Below are 12,733 nucleotides of genomic sequence, written 5' to 3'. Positions count from 1 at the left end.
TGGGTTTTTTTTGTTTTGTTTTAATAAAAATTATCTTTCTTCAATATGTATATAATTCCTGCTGTCTTAACTTGTAAGCAACGAACAATCACAGCTGTCAGGCAAAAAAATTGATTGTATTACAGTTCATACTTGCATATGCTTACAACTTCCTATTCAATTTACTGGAATTGTTCTGGAGTATTTACCTGGAATATTTCCTAAAAGAAGTGTGGTTATAGTGCCAGTGATGACCTACCAGAACTATGTGCACATTAGGTTAGTATGTTGTCCAAACTTCATTACTTTTAACCTTATTGGTAATTATATGATTTCTTTTGTCTAAAGTCACTGAAGTGATAACAAACAAATACAATTCAGCCATTCAAAGTTTGTTCTGTTCTTAATTTGAGATTTAAAATTAGGAAACAGGAAATTGTGATATCCCAATGAAATCTGTACTCAGGTAGCAACTAAAACTAGAGGTATTCTGCCAAAATAACTCTGCAAAACCTTCCTTGGGTTAGATTTAAGTCTGTGGCTTTCCAGATTGAGCACCTAAACGGACGCCTCTTACATAGCAAATCTTCTACTTAGGACCATAGAATTGTTTCAGTTGGAAAAGACCTCTAAGATCTTTGAGTCCAACCATCAACCTAAGACCACCACAACCATTACACCATGTATCAAAGCTCCATGTCCACAGGTTTCTCAAACACTTCCAGGGGCGGTGATTCTACAACCTCCCTGGGCAACCTATTCCAGTGGGAAGTGGTAGAATCACTGTCCCATTCCTGTTCAATGTTACTTACTCTAGCCATGGTTTTCCATCCAAGTTTTAAGAACTACAACAGCACAACAATGCCTGTGCAGTCAATTTCCCTGAAAACCAGTCAGAAATGATACTGTCTTCACAACTGCAACCAACACAGGTGTGCTACAAAAGTTTGTAGCATAGACCTGCTCTCATATAACTGGGACAACTGCCAAAAGACAAACACTTTCACTGACAAAACAGATACACCATGGCACACCAATGCTGGCAGCTTGCCACATATAAGCAAGTTTACACTTGCCAACACCAACTTGGGTAACCTCCCTACTTTTAATACAGTGACTAAGCAAGGCTGTTTTCTTCTGTTAAATGTTTTAATTCTCCCTTCATATGTATTTAAAATTGCCTGATGGAAGACAAACAATCATAACTGCTTTACAGTATTTCAGGCATATAATGGAATGAAAAAAAAAAAAAGACAACAAAAGAAAAGAGCCCCACAAGCATTCTAGACCTCTGATAAATTCCCTGGAACAATTCCATTAAATTGTTACACTTTCACTCAATTTAAGGATAGCCCATATGACATAGGAGTTTAAGAAAATACATGCTAGTATTTGCAATACTACTTTCAGCCTCGCATTTGCATACTAAAATCAGTTTAGACCTAAAAGCAGGTCCATACTTCATGTAGTCCCAGGTTTTCAGCCATGAAAACAAAATCAGCTCTAGTTGAAGCTTTCAAACTGTTTAAACTATTGGTGTTGGTTTTGTATTAAAAGTAGCTGTCTTCTACTTCATAGAAGAAGATTCTGAATTATTTACCTTGGTCAGAAAAAAAAAGTTAGTTATATTTTACTTATCTGTTAAATTCACCAAATACTACTGAAAAAGGATAAACCCAGCATACAGAATCATTTATCATCAGCAATGTGGCACTTTCCACTAGCAATAAAAGATGTCAGGGCTTCTTTTCTGATGTTACTGGCACTATGCTAACACTTGCCAAAAATATTCACATTAAAATATCTCGGCCTACTCAGTAAAAGGATACGTACAGGAACATCAGTTCTACACATGAGATTTCTGAAGATGCCTTTTCTTTCTTTGTGTCAAAGTGCCACAAAAAGTTTATTCCTATAAATGAGAAAAATACTCACCAAATATCAGGTGATTCAGTATCTCAGTTTTTAAGAGTATTGTTTGTTTGGATGGAAAAAAATGAACAGACAGTGGCATTGAGTGCACCCTCAGCAAGTCTGCTGACGACACCAAGCTGTGTGGTGCAGCAGACACACTGGAGGGAAGGGATGGCATCCAGAGGGAACTTGACAGGCTGGAGAGGTGGGCACAAGCCAACCTCATGAGGTTCAACAAGTGCAAGGTCCTACATCTGGGTCAAGGCAATTCCAAGCACAAATCCAGGCTGGGCAGTGACTGGCTGGAAAGCAGCCCTGAGGAGAAGGACTTGGGGGTGCTGGTGGACGAGAAGCTCAGCACGAGCCACCAGTGTGCTCTTTGGAGCCCAGAAAGCCAAACACATCCTGGGCTGCATCAAGAAAAGTGTGGCCAGCAGGTCAAGGGAGGTGATTCTCCCCCTCTACTCTGCTCTAGTGAGGCCCCACCTGGAGTACTGCATCCAGTTCTGGAGCCCCTATTACAAGAGGGATATGGACATGCTGGAACATGCCCAGAGAAGGGCCATGAGGATGATCAGAGGGCTGGAGCACATCTCCTATGAGGACAGACTGAGAGAGTTGGGGCTGTTCAGTCTGGAGAAGAGAAGGCTCTGAGGAGACCTTATTGTGGCCTTCCAGTATCTGAAGGGGGCCTACAAGAAAGCTGGGGAGGGACTTTTTAGGATATCAGGTAGTGACAGGACCTGGGGGAATGGACAAAGCTGAAAGTGGGGAGATTCAGGCTGGGCATAAGGAAGAAGTTCTTCACCATGAGAGTGGTGAGAGCCTGAAATGGGTTGCCCAGGGAGGTGGTTGAGGCCCCATCCCTGGAGGTGTTTAAGGCCAGACTGGATGAGGCTCTGGCCAGCCTGATCTAGTGTGAGGTGTCCCTGCCCATGGCAGGGGGGTTGGAACTAGATGATCCTTGTGGTCCCTTCCAACCCTGACTGATTCTATGACTCTATAGTAATTACTCTCATAGAATAATTATTTTAATTTTAAAATCTTGATTGAATCTTTGTTTCAGTAAAAGTCATATATGTTTCAATGTATTTTAGGGGTCCGAACAGAAAACTTACCTGCAGCATTGTTGAAAAATGTCGTATGGCTTCATCATACAAGCCATTGCCAATCAACACATACGCAATTGCTAAAAAAAAATTACAAATGTAAATAAACAGAAAAAAAATGTGACTTTTTTTTTTTTTTAAATACATTTTACACTTTGGTTGGATTTAATGTTAAGTGCTTACACTGCACTAAAGTATTCAAATGACTTCTGAACTGCCACTGAAATGACCTCCCTCAACCACTACATAGCATTCATTATTATTCAGTTCATACTGTGCTCATCAGAATTGCTCTGGGGGGGTTGCGTTTTGGGGATTCCCTCTGCTGGGAAAAGGTCCATGTTTGCTTCAAAAGTACACAGGACCAGAAAAGGTACCATAATCCCACCCAGTGGCCCAAGATGCTTTCTTAATTATAAGTGAGCCTGGCTAACACTGGATAACTTTTTTGACAATTCCATTAAGAACATCTGACTGTACTTCTTTGTACACATCTCACTAAACTTTACTAGCTGACAATAAGTTTTTCCTGCATTTGAATTATCTAGAAAAACCTCAGCTGAAGCAATTCCTGTATTTATAAACGTGATTGAAACACTACAGAATCTTGACCCATGTTAAGCTTACAAAAATAGTTAAAGCTTTTGCCTACCTCCCAACTTTGGGGTAGAAACCAAGTGTTTTCAAAAGAAACAGAACACTGTTTTAGAAACATGTCCCTGTAGCCTCCATAAGATGTGAAAACACAGTCAAGTCACAAGCCTGGAAAGCTGTGATTGTGCTTGTAGGTCTGAAGTTCAGTTCTGACAGTTGAATCTCTCAAGATTGTGACACGTAGAATGTGTTAATCTTCCACAGTTCTTAACTCTGGACTAAGCTGTGTCTGTACCACCCACAAAAACCCCAAGTGTCTCACAGACCCAAGCTATGAAAGAAAGTGCAACTTTTCCTCAGGCAGTCTGCACAAACAGCTGACAGCAGAACTAAGAGCAGGAATTCACCTTTCCCCATACTTTTAATGAGTTTTAGCAGTCATATAAACAGAATGGGAGAGGCATCTATCAGCTTAATTATTTACTCAAACATGAGAAATGACCAATAAGCCAGTTAGAACAAAGGTATTTTTAATAGGACATAGACACTTATCTTTCATGCAGGCTAAGCCACATTGTTTTGGCAGTGTACCTACTCACTGTTCATTAAAGCAGGGAAAAAGTTAAATAAGAAATGTATTTAATCCAGAGCTTGCCTCACCCTTGGAACATTTCTATTATGCAGAAGTAATATAACCTTTTTCCACAATACATGAAGTTTAACTTGGTACAGATACAGCACTGCCAGAAAAGGAGTGAAAATAAGCAGAGTGAAGGATAGGTTGGAGAGCTCTTGAATTTTCCTCATTACATTCTCCTTCAAGACTACACAGTTCTTCAAATTGTCTTTATGGTTCCGATCCCAGAGCAATGAACAGCTGGCACATAAAGTAAAATATAACCACCTCAACCAAGACAGTATTAAGGAAAAAAGCAGAGAAAGCAAGACAGTGAAGACTCATCCTCTTGCTGATAGTGTATTTCTTTATTCAAGACTCTTGGAAAAATATAGGAAGCTGTAGACTACGTATGTAAAACTACAGCAAGTGATTGGCAGCTAGCAGCTGCTAAGAGCATCAGCTTTTAAAATTTTATCCCTTTGATTAAACGTTTAGTCTTTAATTAAACACTGCAAAAATAACTAAGTTTTATGAAAAATCTAAGGGCTAATAATGATCCATTAGCCCAAATATGTGGGTACCAGCACTGCTTCACAATGTCCCATACATTTCACACTGCTTTTCCTCAGAACAGTTAAAGGTAACACACACAAACAGGAAGGACCCAGGGGTCTCCAAATCATGATATACTTGAAAAAGTGGGTAGATATGTGCCATCTTACAGGCCATCTTGATAGGATAGGGACCTTCTGGCATAGTCTACTAAGCAGATACTAAAAGCATCAACTATTTTCTGCTGGATTGAAGTTTGGTATTCTCAGCAGGATTCTATCAACATAGTTAGGTATGCTAGGAATATGGAAAAAATATTAAGATACCAAATTTTCCTTGATAAGTCCATGATGGCAGAAATTATGTAATTTAAAAAAAATGCTCATTTGTTTTAATTTTGCTAGACAACTCATGAGCAAAGCCTCCCTTTGCTCATCTATAAAAGACTCTGCTGTCTTCCTTGACACACATCTTCAACAATCACATTGCTGCCTCTGTTTTTTATAGAGGATACCAGTTTTGGGGAAGCATTTGCAACTAACTCCCTCCTGAAGTTCTTTGAGAAAAATATTTCCTGGTTTTTTTTTTTTCCCTTTTTCCAAATGCCTCCACAGAAAAAGGGAAGCATGAAGCAGCTGAGACTGCTTAACAGGATGTAATCAAAATGCTTTTTGAACACCTGCTTAAGCCGACATGGTGAAGAATTCTATTGAGCAAATTAGAAAGATATTTTAGGAAGAGAGGTACATATTTTCTTTGCATGACCAGAGAAAATTCACTGTATTTTCAAGATCATTAGGGTCACTTTAAAATTAATGAATCACTAAGGAGTCAGTTTAGTTCAAAAACACTCAGTGCTAATAATTAGCACAAACCTTATATAAGGCATCTTACCCAATTCTTCATTTGTGTTGTCATTATCGGTAGCAAATGGAAACCGTTTTTGCTCTGCAAGCAGCTTTGCTTGATTCTGTAAAACATCACAGTTGTTGTAAAGGTTCAGCAAACAACAATAAAGAATCTAATAGAAATCCCATGCCTCAAATCCTTAAGAGAATTCCTTAAAACAAAGAGTTAAGACTAATGTGGTTGTTACTTTAAAGCAGATTCATTCCTAGTCTTCCACAGAGAGAAAACTTATCTTCAGTCTGGTGCTGCTGTTATTCTCTCTAATGTAAGGCTAACCAAATCTTTCAGATGAAAGGACATTGTCAGCACTTTACTAGTGGCTCATGTTTCTATATTACATCTGCTTAACATGAAAGTTTGGAATTATTTAAGACACATGCTACTTCATAGGAAAATTTACACTTTCTAACTCAAATTATTCCTTTGTCTCCTGCGAAAGGAAGAACACTACAGAAAAGTAGAAGACTAAAAATGAAGCACTGAAAAGAATATCACTCCAGCAATAGGCAAGTTTAACTTAACAGTGCTGTACTAAAGTAATAAGGCTGTCTTTTTAATAATATCAGCTACAGACTTTGTTCAGCCAATCGTAGCCTAAGATTTCTGTTCCACATGTAGCACGTCTACAGAAAACAATACTGCCAAATACAACCACTCAGAAGCACAGAACCACTCTACTGTGTTCATTATCACAAGTGGTTTCCACAGACAGCTCTAAGACTACAAAAATACCAAACTGCTCATTTAATAGGCCTTTCCACTGTTCACTTCTCTTCTTTTGCTTCAGCACGTATGTGTATCTTCAATTTCAGGGAACACAGTTAAACACTTTAAACTGAAGATCATATATTTAACTCATCATTTATCTACTGAGAGGACTGTACTTTGTCCTCCTCCCTTCCCTTCCTACCCTCATTACTTATGTCCATGATATATACATTTCAATGACCAATAAAGAGCAAAAGTAATTGGGCAAATTCCATTGCAGTTTCTGCCCTGATCATCTAATAATCTTAGGAATTAGAAGAATGTTTGGTCTGCTCTAAATACTCGAGTATTTTGGAAGGTACAAACAATTAGCAAATGGAATTTTACAAACCTTGTTTTTACTGAAATTAGAGATCATGTAAGAGCTGTACTTTACACTATAACGATCTGAGAATTATTACTCCACTTACTGCTGCACATACAGTAACAGAACAGAAAAGTTCTTTTCCTCACAGAAAAAAAACATTAAAACCAGCAAAAGAATGAGCAGTGTTCAACAGGTATATCAATTATAAAAACAAATCTACACTGCAGACCATGTATATTTGCAAATCACATGCCTCCAGAATTTCTTTGTATCACCAATGGCCTTCAGGTAATTTTCAGAAAATCTGCTTCAGAAAGTGATCTTCAGCATTTAACTCTGCAAAACATTATTCTTCCATGATTGTCTTAAAATTAGAAAATAAATCAATCATTTTTACTGAAGTACTAAACCCCCTCTTTGGCAAATTTACCAAAAAGGCCTTATACTTCTTTATCTGTGGACAAAAGATAAGATACAGCAAGATTCCACACTAGGTATTGGGAAAGAGCTACAACCAAAAGAATCTGACATTACATCAATATTTTATGAATTACAGAGCTGTATGTCACACTAAGCAAGTTTGCCCAGTCTTCATCTACCTCATCTGTTTTGTTATCATAGAATAACAGAGTACGTTTTGCTCTTGGGGTAGAGGAAAAAGGGGATTCATACTTCAACAAATTCTGAATCCAGTTAGAATCATAGAATTAGTCAGGGTTGGAAGGGACCACAAGGATCATCTAGTTCCAACCCCCCTGCCATGGGCAGGGACACCTCACACTAGATCAGGCTGGCCAGAGCCAGTTATAGGTTAGAGATCTGAAGCTCTACATGCAAAAAACTGTGAGTCATTCTGCCTTCAAAAAATGGGAGAATTTTCATCACAGCACCAGGCTGAACTGTTGATCTCCTTGAAACTTTGTTTTTTAAAAAGGTAAATTTCTTATGAACTAATATACATTTCACTGCCTTAGAAAGAATTGCTGGTACCACTAGACCAGCCTAGACAGAAGATCTGACCAATATTTGATGAAGCAACGTGTAAGGAGAATATTCAAGTTAAAAACTGGCTCGGTGGACTTGCAGTAGAGTAGTTTCCAAAGGCTACCTTTGAAGACATTCCTTCTACATTCCCCATAGCTAGTCAACTCCACAAATTTTCCAAGGCTTCTTTGTATATGCACTTGGGAATTATTTGAAGATTTTTGAGTATCTATGACTCTAGTGGACTGAAGAAGTAACATCAAACCTGTGTTCTGATGTAGACTGAAGTTTACGTTTGTTCAAAATCAATAGGTTAACAGCAGTATTGCAAGAAAACTCCAATTCCAAAATAATTCTTTTGAGGTATTCTTCTTTCGCTAAAATATTCTCCACACACCACGTCTGCATGAAGCCTCTAACACTTACCATCTGTGCACAGTGTTATTTCTGTAGCAATTTGCAAGTTCTCGCTTCTGCTTCTACTCGCATTTTGTGGCAAACCTCCTCAGGCAGTTAACATGAGTAAAAACTAACACATCTTTCCCTTTTGCAGCTATAGCCCCTGAACCTCTAAAAATAAAAAATTGGTAGAATAATCCATGTGAAGATCAGCTTTCAGTGGAAATACCAGCTTTAATTAGTTAAAACTGCTGACAGCTATACACACTCATGATGAAGTACAACAAAATCATACATTCATGAGCAACTCGAGTTCATACATACTTAAGCCTTTTAATGACTTATACCTACAGATTAATAAATTCCATCTGTCACTATTTGCCTGAACTTCATTCTAACTGGCCATTCAACTTAAGTGATCTGCAACTTCAACAATCTATTGAAAACCATTTTGTACATTATATCCTTGATACCTACCACAATTTTTTCTGTGTTGAAAGATAGCACAGATTCACAAGATGAAGACCCTCCAATGTCACAGTCTGATTCACGGAAGTGCAAAAATGATGAATCTGGAGGGAAAGAGAGAAAAATACCCTTAGGAACTCAAAGAATTACATGTACATTTTGTTATCACATCTCACATTTCCTCATGTTCATCTGAACAGCTTTCTGACTGAGCACCCCCTAGGACAGAACTTTCTGCTCACAGCCAGGGAAGCAATAGGTGACTGCTTTTATATACTTAGTTTTAGCACTACTTCTGCTTATGCTTTTGGCTAAAAATACACAGGGGGAAAAAAGTGCCCAAAATGGGGGGTAGGGTGAGGGATAAAAAGGGAGGAAGCTGGAAGCAAATAAGAAATATTGGGGGTAAATCTGTCCCCATTTGGTAGTATGATTTTGTATTCTGATCAACAAATCCAAGACAAAAGTGTAATTCCAGTTCCAGAGACAAAAATAAATTGAATAGACCACACAGAGTTAGGGCAAGATCTGCTGCTGGCAGTCCAGGAAACAGAGGTATTAAGAGCATAGAAAGCAGACAAAATAGTAAACTATAACTGATTGAACATATACAAAGGTCCTCACAAGTATACTACCAAGAAGGCTATAACAAAAAATCGTAAGATTGATTCAAATCGATGAAAAGTCAAACATATCTTCTGTCCAGAGGACGGCAACAAAGCTGGTGAGGGGTCTGGAGCACAAGCCCTATAAGGAGCAGCTGAGGGAGCTGGGGCTGTTTAGCCTGGAGAAGAGGAGGCTCAGGGGAGACCCTATTGCCATCTGCAACTGCCTGAAGCGAGGCTGTAGGCAGGGGGCGGATGATAGGTTGGACTAGATGATCTTGAAGGTCTTTTGCAACCTGGTTAATTCTGTGATATCTTGTTGGCACAGCAGAGGAAAAAGGTTAACAAATGAAACAAGCAGATAACAACGATAACTAAAAAAAAACCCTCTAGATTACTATAGTGACCTCTAGATTACTACAGAGGTCACTACTGCGCCTACATGGTGCTGTAACTGCTACCTGAACAGAATTGTTAGCTTTTAAATCTTCAGGTCTTAAAGCTTCTATTATTTTTAAATATTTCAAGAGTAACAATAAAAAGCAAACTGTATTATCTGTTAATTCCATGTCACAAGTACATAATTTTACCATCTCCCTTATGTTAGTAAATATAAACTTAATGCCAATTTTGAAAGGCCAGGAATCAATGCATTTTTCTAATTCACTTTTACACTGTTATTCTTACATTTTTCTTACATGACAGCTGCAGTTAGTTAACTCCTTATTTCTCAAATACAGTGCTGTAAGAGAAGAAAGTCTTCTAATAAAGAGAAGCCACAATACCACCTAAAATAACTCCCTGTAAATATAAACTTGGAACTAAGCTGAGCTGGGAGAAGTTTTACAACAGAAGAAAGATTGATGAAAAGCAGAAGGTCAAAGTTTAAAGTCAGGAAGTCCTGCGAGAAGAGTGGTTCACCACCCATAGCTTCCAGAAAAATCATTGCCAGGTTTCAACATAGCCCTTTGCTCTTCACATTGGCCAAACCCTCCTATGCTATGGCAAGCATTAACACATTATTTGTTCTGTATTGGTGTTTGTAAGTCAGTAACAGTTAAGAGCCAACCCTGCACTCACCGAGCTATTTTTACTCCACAAACCAAAACAGGTTTTGTGAAGGCACAGGCTAGCCTCCAGAAGATTCTTCCGCGTAACAGCAAGAATTCATTGAAAGATTTTTTTTTTTAATAAGGTGGCAATTAATAAGAACATCCTATCTGTTGTTAAGGGGAAAAGAACCTTTCAAATCTTTCAGCTCTTGAGGCAAAATATTTCTTTACTCATAGGGAAGAATAGATCCGCTTTTGTCCGCAAGTTAGATAGAGTCAAGCCTGTACCACACTGCCTCATTAACAACTTTATGGAAAAGCAGAAACACCAACCAGTGAAGTTACCCTGGACCTTGTAATAGCCTACAAGAGAAACTATTTGAGATAACAGTATTCTTAGCTTCTGGGAAAGCTGTACTAAAACAAAAACTGAGAGCTTAAGGGAATGTTTCAAATGGCAATTTATTTAGTGAACTGGTATAAAGCTATTTCAGGGTAAATATGCTGTTCTGTAATTAAGGGCTATCTTTTTTACCAGTGTATGCAAAGTACCTGAGGAACCTGATGACTTGAGAAATCCTTGTATCAATCCCAGTTACACCAGTCTCTTAAAAATAACATCCATCATTAAATCAAAATCTAATCTTCCAAATACACCTCTGAAGAAGTATCCCCAAGTCATTCACATCCTACTAACAGGAGAGATGTAATCAAATGCTTTGCCATTTATTGATTCGCGTGGTACACAGATTTTATCACAACACCAGGTGAAGCTCTTTTCAGCTTGATGCTTAAACTTTTAATTATTTGGAACAATGGTCACCTGAGATAACTTTCACTACCTGATTTAGTGCAGCCACTGCAGCCACCCCCAAAAAAAGCAGCTGATGTGAAATACCTGCTTAACACAGTTGATACAAATAAAAATTAACCAAAGAATTTTAAGCTGTGAACACAAAGGCACACATATAGAGGGAAAAAAAAAAAAACAAACAAACTGATGTAGAAAACTCATCACAAGGTTTGCAATCTTGAGTGGATTACACTAGCATTACATTGTTCTTAGCGACCACAGCAGTTGTTGATATGGGCACAAACTTTATGAAAAAGGGGAGAAAAGAAAAAACACAACCCTGCAGACAGTTAAGCAGTCATGACACATCACTGGTTATTCTCATACAAATAATTAACTGTCTGTATTGAATCGATAGAACTGTTTTCTTCATCAGTATTACATGTACATTGTGATTCAGACTGGCATAGTTGTATAGCACGTTCACAGTATGCTCGTGATCAAAGATCATTACAGATTACTTAAATCATATAATCCTGATGCAACAGATATTTAAGCACAGTCTGAACTGTGACTATATTACAAGCCATCAATTAACTTGAAAAAGTCCAGATCTGCTATCTGAACTTGGTGCTCATAAAGAAAAAAGCATTCCGTTCACCAGCAAAAGCTGAAAATTAACCAAGCCATATTCAACTCATAATACGAGCACAAGGCGTGGGCATGTTTGTGTACTACTGAGTGCAAGGATGAAAAAAGCAGAGTCCAGCAGCTTGGCAGGTCGGTGAGCGAGACAACAAAAACTCTCCTGCATGATACTATAGGCTCTGCGGTTTACGCGTCAAGGGGTAAGAGCTTTTCCCACGTTCACTGCCATAGCGGTGTTGCTTCAGGCAACACAACGGCACCACGTTACCGGCGGATGCAGCTTACACAGAAGATCCCTCAGTATGAGTCAGCTAAACAGCAGCAACGTGTACAGCCCGCCCTCCCGCCTCTAGGACCCCGCACCGCCCCGGGCTGACGTCCCCTTGGCCACTCACGGCGCCTCACTAGGAAGCGAGGCCCGGCCCCTCTTTCCTCTTCCGTTCGAGCAGGACCTCCACAGGGTAGAAAGAAAGGGGCGCACACCCCGGCGATCGCACCTCCCACCCCCGGCCTCAAGGCTCCTCAAGGCCGGCCAGGCTACGCGGTGCCGCTAGGCTAACGGCCCCCGCAGCCCGGAGCTGAGGGGCAGTCACCCTGGCAACGCCCCCCGACTCACCGCACTCTGCTGAGTATTGCTCTGCCCACTCCCCTGCTGAGGAGCAGCCCCCCGCCGGAACCTGGCGCTGCTGGTGCAGCTCCTGCTTTAGCAGGGATAAGGTCGGGTACTGCTCAGTCAAGGCAAACGCGGCGCAGACCAGGGCCAGTACGGCCAGTGGCACCCACAGCCCCGTCACGGCCACGGCGCCGCCGGCAGGTGCCATCTTCCCAGGGCGCATGCGCACCGCTTCCGTCTTGGCCAGAGCCAGAGAGCACCCCCACAGCCCCTCCCACAGGGCCGGCGGGTAGGAGGGCGCCGCCGCGCTGCCCCATGGGACATGGAGTTTCGCTTCGCCGAGACCCGGCCGACAGTGGCAGCAAAAAACCACAACTCCCGGAATGCACCGTGAAACGGGTCTTACCCGGTTTCGTCTCT

At 40.1% G+C, this 12,733-nt stretch overlaps 1 protein-coding gene across 1 annotated transcript in view; it reads right to left on the bottom strand.

Moving 5' to 3' along the window:
• TTC13 (tetratricopeptide repeat domain 13) overlaps positions 1 to 12,536 on the bottom strand; it is a 40,563-nt gene extending 28,027 nt beyond the window's left edge. Inside the window, exons 1-4 of the mRNA XM_054393903.1 lie at positions 12,317 to 12,536; positions 8,612 to 8,706; positions 5,662 to 5,737; positions 3,012 to 3,082 (exon numbers count right to left, since the gene is read on the bottom strand). Coding sequence (XP_054249878.1) covers positions 3,012 to 3,082; positions 5,662 to 5,737; positions 8,612 to 8,706; positions 12,317 to 12,536 — 462 coding nt within the window. The remainder of the gene's footprint in view (positions 1 to 3,011; positions 3,083 to 5,661; positions 5,738 to 8,611; positions 8,707 to 12,316) is intronic.
• Between the last annotated feature and the right edge of the window lie 197 nt (positions 12,537 to 12,733).

The sequence above is a fragment of the Indicator indicator genome, chromosome 2 (genome assembly GCF_027791375.1).
Source record: "Indicator indicator isolate 239-I01 chromosome 2, UM_Iind_1.1, whole genome shotgun sequence".
Lineage (NCBI taxonomy): Eukaryota > Metazoa > Chordata > Aves > Piciformes > Indicatoridae > Indicator > Indicator indicator.
The sequence above is the reverse complement of the archived record's forward strand: the minus strand, read 5'-3'. Positions and strand labels throughout refer to the sequence as shown.